This window comes from Xiphophorus hellerii, chromosome 2 (genome assembly GCF_003331165.1).
Source record: "Xiphophorus hellerii strain 12219 chromosome 2, Xiphophorus_hellerii-4.1, whole genome shotgun sequence".
NCBI classification, from domain to species: Eukaryota; Metazoa; Chordata; class Actinopteri; order Cyprinodontiformes; family Poeciliidae; genus Xiphophorus; species Xiphophorus hellerii.
In genome coordinates, this window is record NC_045673.1 from 2,689,442 (window position 1) to 2,716,837 (window position 27,396).

Here is a 27,396-nt window from a genome sequence, read left to right on the forward strand (position 1 = left end):
TAGAGCAGAAAGTATTATGCTGTTACCTTGTAATATTGATAATTGCTTGATAATATTTATAACATTCAGATGTAAAGAGTTCGGTAGTAACTAGTTACATTTACTCAATTATATTTACTTGAATAATTTTTTTGAAAAAAATTACCTTTAGAAATATTTTTACTATGCTGTACTTTTTACTTTTACTTGAGTAATTTTATTATGAAATATCGCTGCTCTTACTTGTGTAAAATGTCTGGATTTTCTACCCACTGAATAAAAATGAAACATATTTTAGCCAAAAATTCACCAGACACATACACACAAACTGATTTGGAAAAAATATATTTTGCCTGATTTTAGTTTTTGTCACTTATATGAATTATTGCCATTTTTTGTCCTTAAAATACCAAAATTACCACTTAACTTTATATTTTGGTCCATCAGATTATGTATTTTTAAACATTAAATGATTGATAATTTGATCAGTTGCTCAGTACTTGTGTAGACTTTTCCTTTTGAGTAATTTCTTGAATGAATACTTTTTACTTTTACTCAAGTAAAAATATGTATAAATAAGTAGTACTATTCTGCTCACCTCTGGATGCAACTGGAGAACACACACACATGCCCACGTACACGCACACACAGATCTGCACAGGTGCATGAAAAACGAGGTGAAATGGGAACTCGCCGCCCGGGTTTCACCGCCCGTACCATCAGTAACAGCCGCTGGGGAGGCGGAGGAAGTAAAAGGCAGGGGGTTCAGAGAGAAGAGGGTGGGTTGCAAAAATAAACAATACAACCATCAACGTATTGCACATGGGAAGAAAAAAAAGTCAATAAATAAATCTGAAGTTACAAATCTGTCGAAAACTATGATTTGACAATGAAAAAGTCCGTCAGTCCTGTCTGCTTGTTCAAGTCAGCCCATTTCGGTCACGCAAGTCCAGGTTCCTCCCTGGACCAACCTGCTGTCCTATTCTTTGGCCTCAGCTCTTCCTCCACCCAGACCGGACCGGACCGGACCCGGCTTGGCCTCGGATCCCCCTCTCCAGTCCTCGGTCTGGGTCTTCTGTCGGCCGGGACGCACCGAGGGGCAGCAGATTTGCTGTAATACTTGTGGTTTTCGTCGTGTTTCTGGCATAGATAGGTTGACTCTGAAAGCATCGCCGCCTTTAAATAAAAAAGTGGATAAACAAAATAGCCACTCCGATGTTGAGCAGAATCACCATGGCAACCAGGATGGAGCTGTAGGCCTGCGTGGGAGAGAAAAAAGAGAGAAAAGAGAAGGTATCAGTATTAAGGATGCGCACAGGCGAAGCTCGCACACTTAAAGACTGTTTTCATTTGCGGTCAGCGGGTTGCATCCACTCAACACCAACATGAACGATGAATTCATTTTGGGGTTTTCGTTTTTTATTTGGACTGTTCCTTTGCTCACAACGGGGATTTTAAAGATTTTTATTGGGAATTTTGTCAGAAGATGCACAAATCCCAGCTAATGTTTGTGTGAATATGGGCTGCCGTTTGTGAAGTTACACACTTAAAAACTCATCGCAGTAATTTGAGTTAATTAGTCATAAAAAAAAGGGAGCTTTGCCTTTTAAAGTCATATTTTAACCGTTATTCATTCATACATCTCAGTTTCAAATTAAATATTTAGTTTTCAAATTAAATCAATGGTGTCCAAACTTTTTGCCAGGAGGGCCAAAATCATTACGTCAAAAGAACTTGAGGACCTGCAAAAATTTTTTTAAAACAAACTCTTTGTGCCTTTTTTTTTTTTAAAGTTTATCGGCTAAATAATGAATTAAAGTAAACTTTTAAATCATTGTAGATTTAATAGTTTCAAAACCTAAGAAAGGTTTAGCATGATTATAATATCATAAGACAGGTCCACAGTTTCTGATGTTTTGTGGTTGATTTTTTTTAAAAATTTGAGTTGAACGTTTTGAGTTTGATTAAAAGTTTGTCGATCTTTGTGGTTCTAGTTAGTCCAAAGCTAAGACGAATGCAAAGATGTTGTTGATAAATGGGAATATATTTTTTTGTACCTCATATTTTTTAACGTGTTATTTATCTATAAATAATCTTGCTCTATGAAAAAGTGTCCATCTGGATCACTAGCAATGAGGTCTGGGGCCACACAAAATCCTTCAGAGGGCTGCAAATGGTCCCTGGGCCGCACTTTGGACACCTAACTAAACATTTAGCTTAGCGCTAAGTTTGCAGCTAAATATTTAACTTTATTTAGCTTCGACAAGGGTGGAGAGTTGCACATTCGATCTTTAATCGCTTCAGCCCTTGTATCCTCAGGCAGATTTTCATCGTTACTTGAAAAGCTTCGCCAATGGATTTGAGAAGGCTAGCTTGTTGCTGCTATCTTTAGCATCGTGAGCATCCTCAAATACTTTGCATCCTCCATCAAAGTGATGGTTGGGTTTGACATATTAAATGCACAGTTTTTCTCCTTGCTGGACGTTCTAACATTTGCAAACCCAGCACATACATAGTTCCCATAATTCTGTACCAACAGTAATCTGCGCCATCTTGGTAGGCAAGCACAGCACAAAGCATAGCTGAGCCATGACTTTTAGACCAACAAAAAGAAAGTAAATTGGCACTCTTGACCAATGTGCAAAAGAAAGATATATGAACAAAAATTGCTGAGACTGGCAGAGTACGTACATGTAGTAAACATGTAGGCTACATGTCCGTCTTAGCTAGCAGATAAAAGCCACATTAGCAAAGTTAATTTGTACCAATAGTACTAAGTACTAATAAATATTGCTGATATTTATCTTAATATTATAGTACTCAAAAATTGACATTGAGAAATAGTTAAGATGTACTTATACTATTGTTGTCATAGAAACTCCATAGCAGTTAGTCACGGTAGCTACAAAACCTTAAAGGGCTCTTTCTCTGTTTGCTGCAATCACACGGTGTTGGGGTCCTTCTGACCCTTTATGTTTTTATTATTTCTGTTGTTTTCTTTTAACACCCTGCGGTGATTGATATTTTATTTTTTAAACTATTATTAAAATTATGACTGAGTTGTTTTTTGACATGAGATGAAGGGATTTTAAATAAATAATTACCAGTAAAAAGTTGTTTTCTCAACCAACACCTCTTCAACTTAAAAAAAAGAGAAAATAATAATAATAAAAAAAACACCAAACATGTTATTCGTTTTATCTGACCGATAAGAATGACGTCATAATTTCTTATCGGGCCGATAATTATTATGCATCCCTCTTATAAAATATAAACTGCAGCTTCAACGTTCACCAAAATAGGAACCAAAAAAGATGCATTTTGCATGTTAAGATAAATATTGTCCTGCACTAACAGGGTTGTTTTGTGGAGCGGTCTCTGAGCAGATGCTTGCTGACAGCCCGGGTCGTCGAGGTGAAGGCCGTTCTTTCCAACCACCTGTCCACTTTGGGTAAATATGAACGCCAGAGTCCTCCGTCCTACTTATTCCCGACTGTTTTAAATACATTTTGGTCTTAAAAAGGAAAGGATTTATCTGCAGAAGACCTGTTGTTTTAATTAAAGCTGTAATAGTTGTAATGATGGCTGCAGAGGGAGATGGGAAATGGGACTTGGTGCCACATAGTTGTAGATGGATCCGTCCCGTCCAGAGTGGCTGCCGACGAGGTTTCTGCTGATCACCGTGGTGTTAGGCTTATCACAGATCTGTGTCAGAGATGATTACCACAGCAGAGGCTGGACGCAGATCTGATCGGGTTTTATGCTCACACTCTCTGCTCCTCGCTTACTGCTCTGCATTATTTTATGACGCGGTTTGTTGGTTAGCTTCTAATTTGTGCAAAAGCGTAATCATTCACAAAAAAATCTGTAAAGTTGTGGGCAAATATTTCTGCATTGAAGGAAATGTTTGTTTTGCTAATGAGATGCAGATTCCTGCAATGCAAAGAGCTGTAAAAGAGAGACAGATGAGCTGAAATCGTTATTTTCTTGTCTGCATCAAAACAGATAAAAACAACTGCGTCATATACTAAACTGAAAATCTGGACCAGTGGAGCTGGTTAGATCTGAGGCTGTGAGGAGGAGCTGCGCCTCGAAGGCGGAGCTAGGTCTAACCAGGCTTTTACACAACTGAATGGTTGCCATGGAGATTAAAGGACTTCTAAAACATGGATTAAAGAATCAAACACTTTCTGCTTCTGAAGATCGAACAACATCATCAAATATATCATGATGTAAAGCCCAAAAAAAGAGGATTTTACATAACACTGCCCCTTTAATTCTTCAGTGATGTAATAATAATCTGAAGATCTGCATGAAACCAACTTCATTTAATTCAGAGCTATGCTAACAGTGCTAATTGCTCTCATTGAAACACTGTATCTTCCCGTCACAGAGATCCATTTTACCAGCATGACGTGTGAACTGCATCGATCCCTCGCTGCGGCCCGCCCAGATAAACTGCAGAGCAGCCGAAACGCGGCAGCTGACCATGATCACAGCTCAGACCGTGTCAGCACACACCTGTTTATAGAAGATGATCTGTCACACATGCTTTCAAGACAGATATTTTGTTAAATCCCCTGGCTTTTATGGGGAGAGTTTGATCAGACGGAGGATGGAAATCGGCAATTTGTTTCTATCTAACTGCATTTTTTCTTTTCCCTCTCTGTTGGTGTCATTTTAATTGCTGCGGAGGGTGAAAAGCCTCACCAGTCTGGGGAATCGTCTTCATGTAAATATGTGCCAGTGGGACGCATGATGGACTCAGAGGTGTTTACCTTCAAAGCTTTTCATGCCATACTGAATGAAATGAAAAAAAACAAAAAACAAGCATCTGTTTGGTGTTTTGCACCAACAGTAGGACAGTCATGTTTACTCAGTGACTGACTGGAGACGGGTGTAGCTCTGTTCCCATGGCGCTCGTTGTGTATTTATGATAGTATTTGTGTGTACTGGGAACCTGTTTAACACCGATCTCACTCGGCTTTCTGCTGATGCAGACACACACACCCCCACACGCCAACACACGCACACGCACACACACACACACACACACACACACACACCAACTCCCCATCGTTTGATTGGCTGCAGCTGAAGCGATGCATACGCTGTTCCCTAGCAACAGAGTGCCGGTTAACCAATAAGACACCTCTCTGAGAGCAACGGGCTACTTTTTCATTCCTCTGTTACTAAGGTGCATCTTGGGGTTGTTCTCTGAGCATCTGTGTACTGTGTACGTCTGCCTTCCTGCAGCAGGTAGCGGCTTCTGTTCCTCAGCGTCATCAAACTGCTGCGGACAAACTGAGGCGAGTCAGCAGAGGGATGGAGAAACTCCACTTTTTCACTTGAATTTTCCTGTTGCTTTCATTAGCTAATGCTAAAGCCGTATTATCAGCAGGGATTAGCGAGTCACCAGCTCGAGTTAAGACATAACCCGCCAAAATAAAAAATGAATAAAATCACATTAAACAGTAATCCCTTCTGCTTGTTCAGAGAACCAAAATAATTTTTTTTCCCCAAAGGGTAAACCTTGCACTTGTCCTGCAGGATTATCTTAATATAAGGGATAACACTGTGTTATGTCACGGTGGACAGGATGTATTCTCGTGACAGCGGGTAACAAATCCTTTTAGTGAAATCAATGTGTGGCAGTGACACGACAATTTGACAAATGCATCATACGGCTGCTGTGCGGTTATTAAGTCATGCAGATATAAATAGCGGTGCAATGTAAAGCAGCAATGATCAATGCTAGGAATGTTCTCAATCATCCTGAGCCTGAAAAGTTAAACAGGTCAGATTTTATTTATTATCTATTATTTTATGATATTTTATTTAGCTTTTAGTATATAGAGGACACTTGAATTTTAACCAAATATAGAGAAACTGTAGACAGAAGATTATAGGCCTCACAAAGATGAAAATGTTTATTTTTTAATCATTATAGATGTTAACACTGTTAAAATTTGGTTATTTATTTGCCAAATTCATTTGCCAAAATCAGAAGATCTCTGTTACGCTGTCAGTTCCTCCCCTTGTGACCTATAATTAGCATTATACTTTTATTTAGTATTATATGTAAACTTAAGGTTTAGACAAATTTCAAATCATACAGCGTTACAGGTGTACATTTTCCATGGTTTGTGTATGTTTCTAACTAATTTCATTATTAATGTTGTGCGTTTTAGCTGCGTTTAATTTTACAACTGCTAACTACTGTTAGCTCCTCATTGGGAGCTTCAAAAGAAGAGTTTCAAATACACAACAAAAATGTGTTACACAAATATTATTTTGTCAATAAAATCTATAGAAACAAAAGAAGTTCCACATTAAACGTTTCGAAGGTCAACATCCAAAGGAATCAGACAACAAGAGGTAGAAATCTACGGTCATGTGAAACCACAAAAAACTGCCAACTTACAATAAGTCTGTGACGCTAATGTTATTTCTTATTACAAATTGGCTTTTGGAAATGTTACACATGCTGTACTTTATTTTTTTCTGTAATGTTTGACTTTTTGCAGGGTATTTGGTTTAGATTGGTTTTACATTTAAATTGACACAAAGCTGCTGTATCTGTGCATTTTTGTTTTGCACTACAGGCAAACCTAAAACTCATCACACTGTTTTGGTGGTTTAAGTTGGTTTTCTTTGTTCTCAGAAGACCTCAGACCTTGTGATCTTGAAAAAGCACAATACCTCTGTGTACTTTATTTTTGGTAAGAACCTTAAAACAGATCTGCAGTCTGACCTGTTGGTGAATGAAAGACAACAAAAACTGATTTTTTTTTATTTTTTTTTTAAAGTTTGAACAATAGTTTATTATTATCTGAGCACTGCCTCCTGGGTAGTAAAAACGAGTCTGTACTGTTAATTCAAAGGTTTGTTTTTCAATAAAATAAGAGAAACATCTGACAGAGTTGGGCAGGTCAGATTTTTGTCCAGAAAACTGCAGTCAGTGCATCAATAATTTAGAGTGAAAGAGGGTCTGATCGATGAATATTTTCCTGGGATGCGATGTATGTATTGTACATCATACTTATAAACATTAAGCCAGATTTCCTCCCTCCCTTGGAGAAACCAGACATGACTAAGCCCACAAATGCATCTGTGGCGTTGAGAAAACTCCAAGGTTTTGAGTTACAATCTCACCCATTAGCAGAATGTATCTGAAATGGATCTGAGAAGCTGGAAAGTGAGAAATCAGTATGGGTTAATGTTTCTGTCAGCATTTAAAAGCAGGGATAACAGCACACATTTTCTGACACTCTCTCCAGGGAGACCCTGAAACTGTTGCTTTGGGTTGTTGCCACAAGTGACTCCTCCTGACTCCACATGGCTGCCTCCTCTTGGTGTGAAGTGGGTGCGAATGTTTGGCTGTCAGTTTTGAAAAGTTACAGGTAATGGTCCAAATGGGTTTGAAACATTACCTAACCTCTGAACAACGTGCCTCAGCAGCCAGCGAAGACTCACCACACAGATAGAGGTTATTATAGCAGCTTACAGCTAGAAGGTAATCACTAGTTTGGCTTTATTTATCCTGATTTCATGGAAAAACACATTTCTGTTTTAGTTGTTATGAAATCTGCTCATGCAGAAAGAGAAAGTTGGAGACCAGCTGTTAAATAAATCCCACAAATTATGCCAAATAAAGCAAAACCACATCCACAAATGTCAGTGAAACATTGTGTTCAGGGCAGTGACGTGCCGTCAGGAGAGCCTTACTGAGACATAAAATAGATGAGAGAAAATCAACTTTAGACGAGTTCAAGCAATTCTTAACGCACTGATGGAGGGGTGATGCAGCCATTATCAACCAAAAACTGTACACCTTTAGGACCCACCCTTTATTCAACACATTTAACAGCAGCAACAGCCTACAACTGTCTTTATGTTTGTGGGTCACCATCAAAATGTCAACAAATACAAGAGAAAATTTCAAAGAGCTTTTTTAAGATTACCCTTGGTAAAAATGAAGCACAGAGTAGATTCCTTTCAATCTAGAACTGCACAGCATTCTGGGGGATGTAGGCAGAGGAAGGACTTTATCTGCTCAACCTCTCAACCTCTGGCTAGCTAAGCGAGGTTAGTAGCATCAACTAGCCCAGTCCTTCTCTGGTTACCTAGCAACAACCTGACGGGTAAGAAACAGCAGCCTGTTGCTAGGTAATCAAGCAACAGAAACTGCTTGCTTGGTTTTCCCACTGTTCCTCATAACTGCTTAAAAATAAAAATCAACAGCCTGGATTGAAAGGAGAAAATGAGTCCAACAGTTTGAGAACAAATTATGGGTGAAACAGGAAAAGTCACATCACCAGTTTGGCTGTAATTCAGATATTTAAAACGTTCGCTAATTACCAATATTGACTGATATCGATGATTATATCATGATACACTTTTCAGGCATATCGTACCATCAGAGCATGTCAGACTTACCGAGTTCCCCATGCTGGGCGTGAGGCTGAGGTCCTGCCGGTCGGGTATTATGGGGGAGGACTTCAGAGGCAGGGACAGGGTGAGGTCTCGTCGTAGTGGCCGCGAATCCATTTTCTCCCCCTTGTGTGTGGAGTCCTTGCCCCCGTCCCTCCCTTCCCGGTTCTTGTGCCTCTGCCGTGGCGCGCCGTGTGAGCGCCCCTCTCCGTGCCCGTGCCGCTCCTCCCCGTGCCCATGGGGCTTGTGGGTAGTGGAGTCTCTGGGCTGTAAAGGCTTCATCTCCATCTCATAGTTGCTGATCTTCTCCTCGTCCTGCTCCAGCAGCCGGCCCCCCCTGCCGTGAGTCCCCCTGTGCCCAGACGTCCAAGTGGCGGACGAAGACGACTCCGTCCACCTGTCGCCCCTGACCTGCCTGTGATTGGACAAGCTGTGCTCCCGCGATTTGTGATTGGAGGAGCTGTGTTTGTGTCCGTTGGTCCGGCTACCTCCACGGCCACTGATCCCGCCGCCTCCTTTTGACAGCACCCCCCTCCTGCTGTCCTCGCTCCAGCTGTTGGCGCGTGGATACTCCGCCTTCAGTCCTCCCTCGCCGCCTCCCTCCATCAGCACTTGAATCTCAGTGTGTCCCCTTTCTCCCCCTTTCTCACCGCCGTCCTTCCCCCGGTCTCCGTGGTCCACGGCGCTTTGCCGGTGGAATCGGGCGCTTTTGCTTCGCTGCGACGGTCGTGCAGGTGGCGGCGGCGTGTGGGGAGGTGAAGAGGAGGGTGGGCTGAGGTCGGGGGTCGCGGCATCGTTGGAGGGGTCATCAGATCCAACACTTTTTGTGTAAAGATCTGGGCTTTCTGCGGTGCCGGCGCTACTCGACAGGCCCTCACCCTCAACTTCACTGGAAACCTGACGTTTGGGTCGCTGAACCTCCATTCCTGCAGAGAACATGAGACGGATTCAGCAATCAGAAGGAAAGCATCAAGATGTTTGTTTGGCTTTAGACTTGTTTATGGTGACCTATTATGCTTCCTTAAACAGGTTAGGATAGATCTATGAGTGATACAAATGGATAGCCAGATTTTACTCTGTTCAGTTCTGCCTATTTTGAGATCTTTGAAAAGCAGAAGTGGAGCGTCTTGCACAACCAGCAAGAATACAGCAAGTAGTTTCTGGAGGGTGAGTCAACAATAAAATACTTATCTTTTCCAGCAGCCATTGTGCAGCAAATACAGACATAAAACCATCTGACCAAACAAATTGAAGCGCCATTTTGTTGCTAGGTAACGCCACAGGTCCTGTTTTTCTAGAGGTTTTTGAAATGACTCGTTTTTCAGACACCAAAAAACATACGCTTATTGCCATAAAACAGCTAGTTGGTTTTTTTGCCAGATCCAAATGGAAGTACAAAAAAAGAGCAAAGTGTGAATTTTGCCTAAAGGACAGGTCTATGGGCGATACAAAAACATGTTCATTCTTTTACCTTATTAATCCGTACTAAAGAAAATTTGTTTTCATTTTTAAAGATTCATCTTTTTTTCAGTTTTAGGTTTTAGAATTTAAAAAAAAGGGTTGAATACATTTTCGTCAACAGGATGTTGAGATCTGTGAGAAATCATGCAAAAAAAATCCCACAGTTATGCATGTAATTACAAGACAAATACATCTAAAACAATATGGGGAGATTTAGTGTCATTCTGTTGTGGAAATTCAACATATTTATTCTAATAAAAAATATAAAAACTGCTAAAACCCACAATTTCTAATTATATTTAGATTTTAAAGCACCAGCTGGTTATTTATTATGTTTAACCAAGAGCTAAAGCCATGAAAGGTCCACAGAGCTGCAAGTTGCAGACCACTGACCTAAGAGAAAGATAATATAAAGTCCAAGGAACAAAACTTAAGAATAAATTAAGAAACAGAACCCAAAAGAATGGATAAATACGGGAACACCTTTGTAGCAATAACGACCACGGAGAAAATAACTTTCTGATTTAAGTTCTTACTTTAGTCAGTACAGTGATTATTTCAAAAGAAAACAGTAGGGCAGCATTAGGAAGATGATGTCCAAGAAGTCCAAACAAACATGCGGCTAAATGTCAGAGCTGATGCTTGTTGGCAGAGACGTTCTCACAAGTGAGAGCAGAAAAGATGGCGGTTATAACGGCCATGCGGTCTGTGTGTGCGGGCGCGTCATGATGCGTGCTCCATATGGGACGGCTACCTGCGGAGCGCCACAGATGTGACTGACAGGCGTGGAATGGCGGAGCTGGAGGGAGGCCGTCGATGACCTTTAACATCAACTGCCCCCAACTGACACACATAACGTATCAACACGTGTCTGGTCTGTTCGCATGTGAAGTTTAGTTAAAAGTGAAACAATCTGGCAATGGGAATAGAACTTTTTCACCAATACTAAGGAATTATTGACTTTAAAAAAGCTCCTATGGACGCCTTGCGGTGTGATGTCACACACTCAAGCTTCCTGCTGGAGGCCAAAAAGCTGCTGGCTGATTATGACTAGCACTGGTTTTAGCTGTTAAGTTGTCATCATAAGGGCCTAAATCTTAAACGTACACTTGATTTATAAAAGGAAAAAGGATGCAGTGCATTGCTACTAATTGTCAACACTACAACATCTAGACAACAAGGTCAGGAAAAAGTTTTAATTAAGAAAAAAATAGCGTGGGAGAGGGAAGTAGATCAGTTATGCTAGCTTGACTTTGATGACCTTAACATGTAGATGTGACGTGGAATTTGGTGTGTTTTGGTTCAGTTAAAACACTTTTTAAAAACGCCAAGTCATCAGTAGAGCAGTTGTTTAAATTACCTAATCAACCACCGCTGTGTTAGCTTAGCTAATAGCAGTGGTAGCTCATCTACTACAGCGATCATGTAATAGTAATCGCAAAATAAACATCAAGCCTAAAAACATAAACTGTAGCGGACTGAATGTTCTGTTCTTTGGGTGGGAAATGTTTCAGTGTTTTTTGGTGTGGAATCCTGATACATATGGTGGCATTATTGCCAGTTGCTTTGGCAACGAGTCTGCAAGAAAAAAGTGGTTTTGAGTTGTTCTTCACCGTTTTTTCTGCGTTATTTTCCTTTGCAGTTGCTCATTGCTCTAAATTAATAATATCTAATTTATATTATTTGGCAGTGTGTAGAACAACACTGCCACAGAGTTGTTCTACTGTGGCAGTGCAGCTACGGATGGTAAGTAAAAGCTCTCCATAGCGGCGCTGTGCACATGCATGAAATTTCTGGACATAAACAATAACATGCAATGGGTCCATATCTTCCTGAAAAGTGATTTGTAAGTTAGTTTAGTCTTATTTCAAGTGAACTAGGATATTTACAGTAGAAAATAAACCAAAATTAATTGGTAAGATTTTGTGTTTTTGCAGTGTATGAGGTCGAAAATATTTTTTAGCTTTTTCATGTCACTCTGCATATTACGTGTGCAACTTTGTCATTACGTGGGAATCGTTTCTGGTTTTGGTGTGTACTGGGAGCCCACCGTTTCCAGGGTGCTGGAAGGACGGGGAGAACTGCTTGGCGGTGACCCTCGCCATCCGACTCTCCTCGTGGGCTTTCTGCGCGGCTCCCACCGCCGCCTCTGCTTTGCCCTGCGCGTGAGCCGTCCTGAAACGCAGAAAACAATGAATACAGCAGCAGAAATATTACAACATCACAGGAAAAACGATGATCTTTCTGGATAAACAAGTTTTATTTCAAATCAAAGGTTCCCAGGACCTTTGGAAGAGAAACAGGCCCGCAGCATCACAGGGCCTCTGCTGTACTTATCAGTGGACATGAAGTGCTTTTGCAAACTGTCAGGGGTGCCAATTACATTTGATTTTAGCAAAAGAATAATTTGTTTGTGCATTTTTTTCTCTTTTCAAGCATTTTCAGGATAAATTTCCACATTTTTCCAGCACTACACTTTGTAGATAAAGATAATACAAATTAGCTAGAGAGGACACTGCAATATTACATCGTTTATTATGGTCATTAATAATATCTAGTCTTTGCTGGAACAAAGTAAACTAAAATATAACATTTTATGTTTTGAAATTTCTCTTACTGGGCGTGTCGATAAATGTGGAGGCAGGTCAGTTTTTGTACTTTGACTTTCAGGAAAGTGATAGTGTATTTTTATTTAAACTGTTCATAGTCAATGGTGAACTGGAAGACATTTGAAATATCCAAAATAAATAAACAAAACAACAGATAAAATTAATTATGAAATCTTTGTAAACAAAATTGTCCCTTAAAAAAATGAACTGGATGAGACCAAACCACTAGACTGGAGACTTTTATCATCCGGTTTTTGGTAGAAAGAGAGAAAAGAGAAAAACAACAAATCATGCAAATGGAAATTATTAAGCTTGCTTTAATTTATTATGTGATTAATTGATTTATTGCTAATTGTGACAGGCGTAGGCTTAAATGAACCAATAATCACAGTTTTCTTTTGCTCTAACAGAACAGACTTCATCTGTTTCTGGGTTTCATTGTTTATTCCAGGTGATAATTATAATTTTATCACAATAGTTGAGCTAAAGAGGAGACATTTTTAACGCAGAGCTGAAATATGACGGTGAAGCTGCAGAAACCTTAAGTTGACTTTAATATAAAATAATTCCTCTCACTGAGTTTGATGTGTTTTAATGGCGGCTTTGCAGTATCTTTTTATGGTTTTGATTATTTTTTATCACCCGCCTCAGGTTATTCTCTGATTACATCAAGCACACCTTTTGTCTCAATCGCAGCTTCATTCTGTCCACTCATCCATGCATCGTTTTCCCTTTCCTCTCTCTGTGGGCAGAAGCAGCCCTGATGCAGTGTTGCATGTCGATGGCTATTGATTTCCTTCCTCTCTGCCTCTGTGTGCCAGACCCAAACCGTACTCCACACCGCCGAGCATGAGAGCCTGCTGGCTGCTGGGCGGTGAGACGTAAAGGACATGAAGACGGTTCCTTTTTTTTAACAGACATAATAAAGAACGGAACGCTTTGCATCCAGCCATGTAATAACACCAAATATTTGGGTTATTTAGCCAGTCATGAAAAAAAGAACAAACATGTAATTTCATTTTTCAAAGTCATATTTTCACCATGTTTTAACTTCATTAATAAATATCACAAATATTAAGCAAGCAAGTTAAATATTTAGTTTAGGAACTCAATATTTAGCTTCAGATTGAATATTTAGCTGGTAAAATAGCTGGTTAATTAAATATTTGGTAAATATTTAATTAAATATTTGGCAAATATTTAATTAAATATTAAATAATAAGAATAATAAATAATAAGAATTAAACTAAACATTTAGTCTACCAGCTAAATATTTAGTTTCAAACTAAATATTCAGTTTGCTAGCTAAATATATAGCTTGAAACAAAATATTTATTTTGTAAACTAAATATTTACTTTGCTCAGTAAATATTTAGCTTTCTAATATTTACAAATGTTTAATTGGCAAGGCAGCTTGCAAAATAAAATATTTAGTTTGGAACTAATTTGTTTAACTTGTAAACTAAATACTTAGTTTAAAGTTAATTATAATTAGGAGCTAATTACTTAGTTTGTAGACTAAATGTTTATCTGCCTAATTCAATATTTAGTTTAAAACGGTGATCTTTATTAATGAAGGAATAACATGGTGAAAATATGACTTTGAAAAATAATTATTTTTTTTGTCTTATGACAGTCTAACTATATTTAGTTTAGAGTGTAATATTTAGCTTGCTAATTAAATATTTGCTGTTAAATTGTCGCTGTGTAACTTTACAAATATCAAACCAACCATGCTCTCACTCTCAGTAATTAGTTCATTAAAAATCTTTTTTTTTTGTCTCTGATGGAAATTTGTAAAACTGCAAGTTATAGAGACAAAAAAAACAAAGGATTTATTGTCGCCCCTCCTCCCCCAACATGTTTCTGCTTGTGAAACAGAACATGTTGATTACAAAATATCGCTTTGTGTCCAAAAGCCAAAGGAAGAAAAGAAAACAGATCTACAGATGGAGAGCAGGAGGAAAAAAGAAGCGATGCTGTGAGGTGATGGAGAGATGATGCAGAGTGCAGAGCTAAAAGGTGTTTAACTTGAATGAATCACAGCCTGCCTAATTGTGAGACAGCGTAATTACAGCGCTGTCCAGCAGGCTGTCAACCTCTGCATTAAAGCAAAATTAGGGGGGAGGACGAGGACAAGCCGTTATGTCTTCATCATGACTCAGTTTTCTTTGACACAACAGACATTTTGGAGACTCAGTTTGCTTCTTAACGAGGAGAACAAAGGTTACAATAGTTCTGAGTTTTTCATTACAGTTTAGTTGTATTTAGATATGACTTTTTATTTGTCTAATTCTGTTAGTTTAATTAATTTTTAGAGTGAGTTTACACTCCATATTCCTCCTGGTGGCACCTGTGGAAATGTGCAAAATGGCGACAGCAAAAGTTGGGAGAAAAAGCCAAAGTCGGTTAGTCAGCACTAATTGAATATATTTTTTTGAAAATGTTATTTTCTGTTGAGTATTCACTGATGTATACAATTCAATACTTGAATTTTACTGGACAGTAAATTGTCCCAGAAGTTATTGCGATAAACGATACTATTGTTGTTTTGAAACCATTTTAAGTAATATAACTGTAATGGCACAACAATGCAAGAACACATTCACAAAGACCAATAACCTTTAAATTATAATGAACGTGTAACACTGGCAATGGAAGACATTTAAAAACCCGACATTTTTCATTGAGGCCTTTTTTAAATAAAATATTAGAAATACATTGAAATATGCAAATAAACAAATGATTCAATCCCTTTTAAAAATAAGAAAATAAACAGTTTATTGCTTAAAATGCAACATCATAGCATTCCCTGGTTGTACGCTTCATCATCTGTAGCACAGGATGAATCTGCATTCTCAAAAGCTCAGCCCTTTTTCCTCGAATTCATATCAATACACTGTAGAGCTGATCTGTTAATATTTTTGGATTAACTGATGCTTAAGAGGAGATTTGTCTTTCACACATTTTCAACCAGCTGAAGCTAAAACTACCATTAGAGCAGTTCTAGGTAGAACATATTTACAAACATTTTTTTTTATCTTAAATGGAAAGTGTATACATTTTTCATAAAGTTTTGGCTTAAGTATGAATATGTCATTTTTTTTAGCTAATGGCATTTTTTGTGTCCAGTTAGTGATTAGTCGAATACTAAATTAGTTGACATTTATATCAATAACCAATATGATTAATTGTTTCAGTCCTACATTAAATTCTAACTTCTGATGGCCTACAGGAAAAAATGCAATGAAATCTTTCTTGAAATGTGCTGCTGCTCACTTCTGAGAAAACAATAAATAGCCACAAAAAACATTTTAAAAACATTTGTTCATGCATAATTACAATGCTTTTTAGTTAATTGTTTGTGAAACTTTTACAAAGTGCTGCTTATTGTGAATTGTTTTTAAGTTTTCAAATTAGATTTGAAGACACACAGGTTTATGTATTTTTTTTTATTGATTAATGGCCCTTCTGGTCTTCCGTACGCTTCAGTTTTCATTCTAAATGTGAGTTTGTTTTCTCTGAATCACAAGACATTTCTAAAATAGATCAGTGGGGCATGGATTAGCACTGAATGAACAAGCAGGGAGATCGATGCCAAGAGAGACAAGCGAGAAAAACAAAGGCTGAGAGACAAAACAAAGACGGGACAGAAGAGAGAGCGCAGCGAGCCGAGGAGAAAGTCTAATCCAGGCCTCACGCGCTAAGCTCCTCCATCATCTCTGCCATCGCTCTGAAGCAGCTGATGATGAGGACGATGATTCATATCTCACTGAGCCTTCCGGTTTGCATCACCGCTAATCATTCGTGCGTTCAGTCAAGTTGTGGGGACGTAAATCTGTTGACACACCAGGCTGATAGGCTCCCTTTTCTGGGAGGCGTACAAGGAAACCAGTTGATTTCTGCTTTGAAGATTATCTTAAAGGTGGCCTATTATTCTTCCTTGAAAAGGTTAGGATAGGTTTGTAGCCTATACAAAACAAGTTCATTCAAATTTTTTCACAAAGATCATTCTTTGATGATGAGATTTTAGTTTGCTCAGTTCAGAGCTCCTTTCAGAATGAAATGTTTTAGGGTGTCTGTCACTTTAAAGTCAAATATTCTGCTGCTGGCCACACCCTCTAACTCAATGTTTACACTCACTTAAAAATAGCTGCAAACAGATGCACTATTATACAAATGTGCAGCGCACTGTAAAGTGCATTTAGCTGTGAAACCAGCTGACCAAAAGTCCTGGAACTCAGACTAGGTTGCTAGGTAACGGGTGGAGTTCCGCTGGGGTTGCTAGGTGATGGCACATTCTGCAGGTTTTTGAAACATCTCATATTCCAGGACAAACATTAAGTTATTGCCAAAAAAAACCCAGGTGTTTGTTTTTTTCAAAACTCTGCTGCTGTTTTTGGAAGCGGTAGAGACCCAAAGGTCTGCTTTCTGTGTTGCCAGATTTGTCTGCTTTTGAACACGTTTGGCTGGAAAAACCAGCTTCAAATTCAAATTCAAAAGGACTTTGTTGATCCCAAAGAGAAATTAAATGCTGTTGTAACTCATATTACCATATTTGGGAGGGTAGTTAAAAGTTGACAGGTTTCTTGAAAAGTTTCAGAGAAAAATTCTTACAAAATAGTTGCCATTGTGTGGCAGAAAAGCACTTTTTTATTTTTTTTTTTATAAAATGCTGCGTTATCACACTTATTAGTTCAATTAATTTTGAAATCTTTCCAAGATGACATCAATGATTAGTCACTGGTTAATCAAGTGTCACTGTGTAGTAGCATTTTAAAACAGAAATCCCAGGGCAGCAAGACGAATTAAAAGGACATATCAACACAAAAAACTAAGGTTTGATTGAGTCAAGTCCTTTTTGCAGTCCCAGTGGGATCTGGTTCTAGTCAGAATATTACAAAGGACAACCAAAAATCTCATGGATTGTATTTAAGATAATTGGTTAAGATTTGTGCTAATTTTTTTTGGAGTTGTACGGATTTTACATTGTTTTTGGGTTGGAAACTGTCAAATCTGGCAACCCTGTCCCCTTTTATGCTGGAGTTAGAAAATGTATGTTTATTAAAGCGACGTCCTGTTATGGGATGCAAACAGAGTGAATGTAGCAGTGACTCTGTGTGCGCGCGTGTGTGGGTGTGTGTGTGTGTGTGTGTTGGGCTTCAGGCGAGCTGATGAAACGAGGTCACAGAATTACAGCGAGAGGCTCCGTCCACAAAGCACAGTGAGTCACTGGTGTGTTTATCTGGTTTTCACTGATCACAGGTAGCCTAGTGACACATCGGTTACATCAGCACATGTGACTGCGCTAACGAGGGCACATCAGCCGGCGAGCGCGCAAATAAATCCTGGATTTACTGTAACATCAGGCACGCGGACGGCAGATTCAATCCCACCAGGTCCTGACTCAACCTTTACCTCTGACCTCCCTGCTCAGGTTGCAGAAACATCCCAAAAACTGGCAACGCTAGAAACACGCGCCGTGTCTAGGAAGTAAGCCAGATCCTCCTTGAACCAGTTTTCCTAAGTGCTTTCACTTTGCTCCGAGAAAGAGAATTGCAGCAATTATCCTGTGACTGTTTCACCTCTCAGGGTTTCTCCTGGAGTTCCTCAAGGAAATACCCTGCTGCTCTGTTCTGGGACATTCATGCTGAAGCTGTATGGCGCTGCAGGAATCTGGGTTAGATGTTTCTGTTGATGAGTGTGGGTGTGTGTGTGTGGGTGTGTGTGTGTAAGAGAGTGGAGAGCCAGGCCAGGCTAAAAGTGTATGCAGAGCAGGGTTATTCTGGAGGGAGAGAGTCTGATCTGCGCCATCATTCTTCACATCAGGAACCTGAGTTTGTACACTACAGTAAAATTCAAGCACTTTTCAAGTTTTTAGAAGATTTGTTTTCAAACCTTTCCAGCACCACACTGTGGTATGACATCATATGAGGACAATTGCAGTTAGACAATAAGGAGGAGTAAAAATCAGACGCACCTCAGAACAGGAGGAAAAGAGGAGCCTGTGGAGCTACAATAATGAGGAATTCAAATCAAATGATCACAGTTCCATTTTAAATAGACCAGAGCTGAATGATTTAAGTGTGAAAAAGTCTCTATGATATGTCCACTTTAAGGAAACCAGCTGGTTGAAAATGGGTAATGTAGCCATTAAGGGACGGAAATAATCAGCCAGAATACTCAGTTAGGCTGTGCAACCATACAGGTGTACCTAATAAAGTGGCAGGAAAGTGAATATGTCCCAGCTTGCCTCACAGACCAAGTGGGGACATAAAATGTCTCATCGTCCTCTGTTTCCATCTCCAACTTCACAAACTTTCTAGGTTTGAGTTTATGTGCTTAAAACTGGCAACAAAGTGACATCCTACTTTAAACAAGGACACTGTCTGTCCCCAGAAATATGCCACGGCTTTTTTGTGTCTTTCTCATGACCCTGTCCTCATAATATCACAGTAATGTCTCCCTCAGCAGTCAGAAACTGAGGTTTAACAGGATTAACGGCAGTGCATATGAATGTGAAAATGTCATATCAGTGAGAAGGAAACGAAGCTGAGAGATGAGATAAAACAGAAACATAGTTGCTATAGAAAGTGACTGATTCGATTTGTTTTTTAAAATTTTTTTGTCTTTGTTGCATTAGCTCTTTTCTAGAATAGCGCCTCTCATAGTGGCAGCATGTTGGAGTAACGCTCTTGTGTTTTCTCCCTCTGGTTTTGGATGCTGTGCAGCTGCAATTTCTGCTCTTACTTTCCCCCTTTCGGACAGCTAAAATGGTGCGTAACCATGACAACAAGGTGTTTTCACAACTGGTGCCTCCTGACAAGCTCAAGTAACTCCTGAACTATGACCCCCAAATCCCAGACGAGTTGAAGTTCATCTCTTCTATCAATCATAACGGGTAGAGACTTCAAGAGGAGTGGCAAAAGCAAATGAGGTAGATTAGCATGCTTGCTAGCAACCGATGGTTCATCCAGGACATATTGTCTCTGCTTCCTGGATATTGAACAGTTAGCGTGTCATGACGGTCATGACAGTGTCATAAAGCAACAGTCTTCAGTCAGAGGCCTCTTCTGATTCGCTGCAACACTGACTGCTACTGGAGATCCTTCCTGCCCACAGCATCACTATCCACAGTGACTCTTTGAAGATTCTTAGATGAAATGAGTGATGACAACATTTAATTTTCCTTTGGGACAAATAAATTATTGTTGAATTGAATTATATATGCCAAGCCTTGGACTGAAATCTTCAAAAATAAAAAGTGATCAGAGTTCGTTCATTTCATCTTCACACACTGCAAAAACACAAAATCTTATCCAGTATTTTAGTTCTAGTGCAAATATCTTAGCACACTTATAAGTAACTTATAAGTAACTTCTCACCAAGATATATGAGTTTGCTTTAAGTAAATCATTTGAAAAATGAAAAAGCTCTTGTTTCATTGACAGATTATTTCACTAAAAACATGAAAAAAAATCTTGTTATAAGTGAAATAATCTGCCAATGAAACTACTACTTTTTCCATTAATATTAAGGATTAAGTTAGTTTTGTCTTATTTCAAGTTTATGAACATATTTGCACTTGAAACTAAACCAAAACGTCTTGATAAGATTTTCAATCAAATCAATCAAATTTTATTTGTATAGCACATTTCAGCAGCAAGGCATTTCAAAGTGCTTTACATCATAACAAACACAGAATCACAATGCAATATAGAATCAATCATTAAGTCAAGTTACATCAATAAATTTGTAATTGATTACATTTCAAATACAATTCTAAACAGGTGGGTTTTCAGTTGAGATTTAAAAGAAGTCAGTGTTTCAGCTGTTTTACAGTTTTCTGGAAGTTTGTTCCAAATTCGTGGTGCATAGATGCTGAAAGCTGCTTCTCCTCGTTTGGTTCTGGTTCTGGGGATGCAGAGCAGACCAGAACCGGAAGACCTGAGAGGTCTGGAAGGTTGATACAATAAAAGCAGATCTTTAATGTATTGTGGTGCTAAGCCGTTCAGTGATTTATAAACTAACAGCAGTATTTTAAAGTCTATTCTTTGAGCTACAGGGAGCCAGTGGAGGGACTTTAGAACTGGTGTTATGTGCTCTATCTTCCTGGTTTTAGTGAGAACGCGAGCAGCAGCATTCTGGATCAGCTGCAGCTGTTTGATTAATTTGTTGGACAGACCTGTGAAGATGCTGTTGCAATAATCAATACGACTGAAGATGAAGGCATGGATGAGTTTCTCTAGATCTGGCTGAGACATTAGTCCTTTAATCCTGGAAATGTTCTTCAGGTGATAGAAGGCCGACTTTGTGACTGTCTTTATGTGGCTCTGGAGGTTCAGGTCAGAGTCCATCACTACTCCCAGGTTTCGGGCCTGATCGCTGGTTTTCAGTTGTAATAACTGAAGCTGTGCATTGACTCTAGATCGTTCCTCTTTAGGTCCAAAAATAATAACTTCAGTTTTGTTTCTGTTCAGCTGGAGAAAGTTTTGGCACATCCACACATTTATCTGTTCTAAGCATCTGTTCAGTGATTGGATGGGCTCTGAGTCACCTGGTGACATCGTAATGTAGAGCTGTGTGTCATCTGCATAGTTATGGTAGCTAATATTATTTCCTGTTATAACCTGAGCTAGTGGGAGCATATAAATATTGAATAAAAGGGGTCCTAGGATTGAACCTTGGGGTACCCCACATGTGACCTTTGACCTCTTTGATGAAAAGTTTTCAATTGAAACAAAGAAATCCCTGTTCTTTATGTAGGATTCAAACCAGTTAAGCACTGGACCGGAGAGTCCGACCCAACTCTCCAGTCGATTCAGTAATATGTCATGGTCAACAGTGTCAAAAGCTGCACTGAGATCCAACAGAACCAGCACTGTGGTTCTGCCACAGTCCGTATTTATATGGATGTCATTGAACACTTTTACCAGGGCGGTCTCTGTGCTGTGGTGAGCACGAAAACCAGACTGGAAGGAGTCAAAGAGGTTGGTTATAGTTAGGAAGCTAGTTAATTGTTTACACACAGCTTTTTCAATAACTTTGCTGATGAATGGGAGGTTGGAGATCGGCCTGTAATTCTGCATTAGTGATTTGTCCAGATTGTTCTTTTTTATAAGTGGTTTGATTACTGCTGTTTTCAGAGCCTGGGGGAAAACGCCTGATGAGAGCGATGAGTTTACTATTTGGATCAGATCAGCAGCAATAACAGGCAGGACTTTCTTAAAGAAATGTGTGGGTAAAACATCCAGACAGCAGGAACTGGAGCTTATTTGACTTATAATTTCCTGTAGGGTTTTATAATTAAGTAGTTGAAATTGGGTCATTTTTCCTGTATTTGTTTTGTTTGGGCACAGCATTGGTACTGACTTTATAGTGGATGTACAGATTAATCCTTTTGTGTTTTTGCAGTTCAATCGTGTTCAGCAGAATAACATTCCTCAGTTTATTTTTTATTATACTTCTTGTTTTTTGCGATGTTTAAATTTCTCTGAGAACTTTCGTTCTGTCTGCATCTTCATTCTGCACTCCTGAATCTTTTCACACACCGACTCCATGACCACGAGGTCAGAAATGCTACACATTATTACAATTGATCTGCTCCAAGGTCAAATGCTAATCCGACAGAGGAGCTAACCCACTTTCAGACAGAAGCTTCACTCACCGTCTCCGACTGCTGTCGCACTTTCAAAAAACTTCTACTTCTGTTTTTTCCTCCTTAGAAGTGAAAAAATCTGCCAGGAGAACTAGTACTTTTTCAAAAAAATATTAAGGAATTATTAACTCACAACAAGCTACTATTTCTTGATAAAACATTACTTATAAGTTAGTTTTTTTCTTATTTTAAGTGTAATAAGATATTTGCACTAGAAACAAGACCAAAAATACTTTGCAAAGATTTTTTTGTTTTTGCAGTCTAGTACAAATGTAGTACAGATACTTTATATAAAATGTAGTGGAGTAAAAGTCGAAAGTACCCAAGAGAAAATCTACTCCAGTAAAGTATAGATACATGAAAAATGTACTTAAGTACAGTAACAAAGTACTTGTTGAAAAAGTATTCAGTCTCTCTGGCTACAATTAGAGCTGGATGTATATTGGTATAAATCAATAACAATACATATTGCAATAGACACATGATCAATATCAATATATAACATGTCTGAATATATAAAATAGTCACTGAACTCTGATCCAAAACCGCATGGCATTCTGGGGGATGTAGGCAAAAGAAAGGCTTTAGATGAGCAACTATGGCATCAACTAACTCACTCGCTCTTTGGTTACTTAGCAACAACCTGTTGAGTAACTTGTAGAAGCGGTTTAAAGTTTCGACACTGTGCCTCATAACTGCTAAAAATATAAAACAACAGCGGAGAGAAAACCGTAGACAGAAAAGGAAAGGTCACGGCCAACAGTTTGGCAGGATTTCAGATTATTTAAATAAAAATCCAATCTCTAATTATCAATATTGACCGATATGAAATGCTTATATCGTGATATGTTTTTCATCCATATCGTTCCGCCCTGGTTACGCTTTAAAGCCAACTCACTAACAAAGTTTCTGCATCATAGCCTGACCTCAACAACAGTCTGAATGCCTTCGATGCCACCAGGCTTCAATATTAATATGAATCTTTAACTTTAGGTTCTGGGACAGTAAATTAATTCCTCCTCTAAGTCCTAAAACTCAAACTTGAGCCTCATATCTCACCCTGAAGCTGTTAGCCGCTGTGAAGCAGGTCAGGACAGAGCCATTAACCCCGGATGTGCTCAGAGTTTAGCTAAATGGGAACAGGCTCCAGTTTCCTGCACCGTCTCGCTTCGATTGCCGCCTCAATCCTCCTTAACTTCTCGACCCAGTTTAACCCCGAGCCTGATCTTATTCTGTCACTGATTCAAAATATAAAACGAAATGGAAGAAACATGATCCAGGAAGATGCAGGACTGTTTCCTCTCAATCAGGACGCTGCAATTAGCTTAGCTTCGCTAACAAGTAAGTGTTCAAGGTAAACATGGAGGACAGAATTAAAGTAAAAAAGACTATTGTGGCAATTAATTGATTAATCAGATTAAAAAAATAAGCCTTTTTAATACAATATTAGAAATATATTAAGACATAAAAATAAACAATTATATTCATGTTTTAAATGAGAAAATAAAAATATCAACCGCCTGACTTAGCATGAATACAGTGCAGGGCTGATGTGTTGATTAATCTTTGGATTAACTAATTAATAACTGAATGCAGAAGTTCCTTAATAGAAGATATTTTTTAATTTATTTGACAGAATTTGAACCAGATTAAGTTAAAACTGCCACCTGAAGAGTTCTGGGTAGAATATATTTACAGATAAAGATGTTTTTTTAATTTTAAATACAACATTTGTATACATTTTGTACAGTTTTGGCTTAATTTCTGCTCTGACTGTGTTGTTTTTTCAGTAAATAGACAGTAAACAATTAATCGACTGCTAAATTAGTTGATGATTATTTCACTAATCAACTTATGTATATTTTAAATGGTTCTGTTTCATTATAATGGTGTATTTCTAGAGATTTGTGATTAATGAAGTTATAAGTGTAAAAGGACACAAATATTAAAGTTCACAGCATACCTTTAACTTAAATTCACTGTTAATAACTCGCTATGAGAATAAACTTCAAAGATTGGCCAGTAAGGAGTAAGTAATAATCTGATTCATAAAATCACTTGCTTTTGTTCTTTTATGAAAATACTGACAAAGTTTTGGTTCAATCCACATTTCTTTCCCCGACGTCACTGCAGCTGCATGAGAAACCTTGATTTTCCCAAAGAGCAGGTTTTAGTAAAAGCTGGGCGTGCGTTCAGTCTTGTGTGGGTGTTGGTGATTTTTTTAAAGTTGTGCTACAGAACGTTGTGTTGTGCACATAATCATTTCTGCATGTGCTCAGATTTAAAAGGGTACACCGCATGCTCAACCGAAACGGCTATAACAATTATTCACGGACCATTACAGCTCTACTGATTAGCAATGCGACACTCGCAAATGGCAGCTTTACATTTTTCATTTATTCGTTAATATAATCAAAATAGACGGCAATAAAAACGTTGCTTTGACTTATTATTGACAAAATACTTGAAGAAATAGCAGCTTAGGACTTTTTGAGTCATATTATTTCAGTTTGGCTTAAAGGCAAGAATTTCTACAAAATGTACACTTTACAAAAAGATTCCATGCTTTTTCTTAATTTAAATTTCTGGGGAAATGGGCGTGGCCAAGAGATAGAGGGGCGTGGCCAAGTGATTAGTAACAAATCTTGCTGATGAGCAGAGGGGGTTAAGAGGGAGAAGCATTGCTGCCAACTTAGTGACTTTGTTGCAATATCTAGTAACTTTAGAGATCCTCTAGTGTCTTTTTCAAAAAAGTGATTAGTAACAAATCTTGCGACATTTTTCTGTAATCAGAAACTACGGCTGCGAACACAAGAAAGCACCAGTTGCTAAGGTATGCTAAGGCTAGTTAGCATGGCCACAGATAATGGCAGAAAAATGGTTTTCCTGTAATGTGTCTCTGCCATTAGCACATTTAGCAGCGCATTTACAAGGATGATTGACAGCACTCAGGCCCTCCTTCTGGCTCTGATTGGTTCTTCAGGCAGCAATGGCAGTTCAGGAAAGAGGTGGAGGAGATCAATCTCTTCACAGAATATCCATCTCGTTTTATTTTGTCAGAACATAGTGACAGTTCTAACAAATATGTAAAAAACTTATTTTTATAAAAGTTATATTCTGCAGCTTTAACACAGAGCTGCGTGACAGACATCAACCAAGCTGCAGAATTGTAGAACTGCATTCTATATTCCAGAGTTAAACAAATGTAAACAAAATGTCACAAAGAGATGGCAAGGATCAATTTATACAATTTATCTGCAAAAAACTAATTTAGGTTGAAGTTCAACAAACTGTGGCAGTATATAATTGTACCATGTGCTATGTGGCTGTTATGGCGTATTTCTATTGCCGTTTTTTTCATGTTATGTATTCATTTGCAGAGCAAATTGCCCCTTGGGAGACAATAAAGTTATTTGATCTGAAAGGTAGAAGCATTTCTAGATGCTTGTGGTGTTCCTCTAGTGAAGAGCATCGGACCTGAACAGGAGGATTTGGTCCGGTCGTCGTTATTTTACAGTAAAAACTTTAAACTAAAATGATTTTCTGAGGATTTGCCTTTGAGAACCAGAACCAGTTGGACCTCCTACCTGGACAGAGCGATCTCGGCCTTCTGCCGGGCGATGTCCGCCGCCTTCTGGGCCCCCTCCACGGCTCGGTCCACCTTCTCCCGGATTTTGCTGGCGCGGAGCGGGATCAGGTTCTTCCGCTTGCCGCTCACCAGGATGTTCTGCTTGTACTTCCCTTCCTCCTTGGTGCCGTCGGGGAACGTGGTGCAGCCGTAGCCGTGTCGCTTGTTGCTCAGCCACTCGCCCTCGTACTGCAGCCCGTCGGACCGCCGACTCACGCCGAATCCCGTCCGCTTGTCGTTCTTCCACTCCCCGCAGTACGTCTCCGTCGCTGTAGCGTCAACGTCGTCGTCCGCGACCGCCAGCTCCGCGTCTGCGTCTCCAAGGCTGGAAAGGGTAAAGGTCGCAATGGTTTATGTATTTCCTTTAAAACTATTTCTTATCTGGGAAAACAAATACATTTATCCACACAGGGCCGGCCCAAACCTTTCTGGGGCCCTAAGCAGGTTTTCATTTGGGCCCCCCATAGCAACATGTCAACACTAGATGCTTCATCAATCCTAAACGGCTCCATCTGTGTCACAATAACAGATTTTGCTGAGATAAATCGTCTCAAAAGTTACTGCGATAAATGATAATGTTGTTTTGTGACCATTTTCAAGTAATATAATTGTAATGGCAAAATAATGCCAGAGCACATTCTCAAAAATTAATAAACGCTAAATTCTAACAAACATTTACCACTGGAACTGGAAGACATTTTAAATATCCAAACTGCGAGTGCAACAAGCTCTCACTAGTGAAGCCCCTTAAAGCTCTTTCGTACGCGACACATTTCTTCTAAAAAAAAAAAAAAGAGGTCTTGACTTCGACGGTCGTCTTTAAGTCTTTACTGAACTTAAAAGAAAAAGAAAAATAACAAATAGATTCAAAAAAATAGAAAGTGACGGTCAAAAGACTGTGTTCTACAATGAACAAGTACTTTCATCTTTCCCTTTATCTAAGAATTATTTTTAATGAAGAAGTTTTGTATAGACCATAGACCTGTCCGGTTCTATTCAAGGAAGCATAATAAGTCACTTTATAAATTATGTGTGGATATAAAATTTACCACCAGTTCCTAATAAATGCATTTTTACTCTGAATAAAATGTCACCTGTAATTCCAGGTATTTAATGGTTTTAGTTACTGATTCAGGTTACCTGATGGTGGAGTTGATGTCCGATGCAGCCGAGGAAACGGTGCTCATCCCAGCCTCGCTCCGAAACGAGCTCTGTTTGGACCTCTGCGACGCCAGAGAGCTCCTGGACTCGGACTTCCTGAGCTTAAGGCCAGACAGGATGGACCTCCGGAACAATCCTCCTTTCCTCTTCCCCTTCAGCAGCTCAGCCTCGCTGTGCGCCGTTAACACGAAGCCTCCGCGGGACACCGCTGGGCTGCTGCCGCTGCTGCCCGTGCTGCACATGGAAACGCTGGTGGTCAGAGTTCCCGGAACCGTGGGCGGGCCCGGAACCAGGGCGCCCGTTCGGTCCAGCAGAGCGGTTCCATTGCTGTGCTCCGAACCAGAACGGAGAGAGTTTATGGAGGTGCGTAAAGGAGAGCGGATGACGGCCGCCATGCCGTATGGAACGCTCTGCCGGACGCCGTAGCCGTGACGCATCCCTCCGACCCACTGACCCTGAAATGTTCC

The 27,396-nt window shown here is 39.3% G+C and overlaps 1 protein-coding gene across 1 annotated transcript in view; it reads right to left on the minus strand.

Moving 5' to 3' along the window:
• Positions 1 to 337: 337 nt before the first annotated feature.
• The window catches only part of jph3b (junctophilin 3b), a 44,980-nt gene continuing 17,921 nt past the window's right edge, over positions 338 to 27,396 (minus strand). Inside the window, exons 2-6 of the mRNA XM_032549172.1 lie at positions 26,909 to 27,395; positions 25,728 to 26,093; positions 11,924 to 12,048; positions 8,419 to 9,338; positions 338 to 1,238 (exon numbers count right to left, since the gene is read on the minus strand). Of these exons, the coding sequence (XP_032405063.1) occupies positions 1,158 to 1,238; positions 8,419 to 9,338; positions 11,924 to 12,048; positions 25,728 to 26,093; positions 26,909 to 27,395 (1,979 nt within the window). The 3' untranslated portion in view covers positions 338 to 1,157. The remainder of the gene's footprint in view (positions 1,239 to 8,418; positions 9,339 to 11,923; positions 12,049 to 25,727; positions 26,094 to 26,908; position 27,396) is intronic.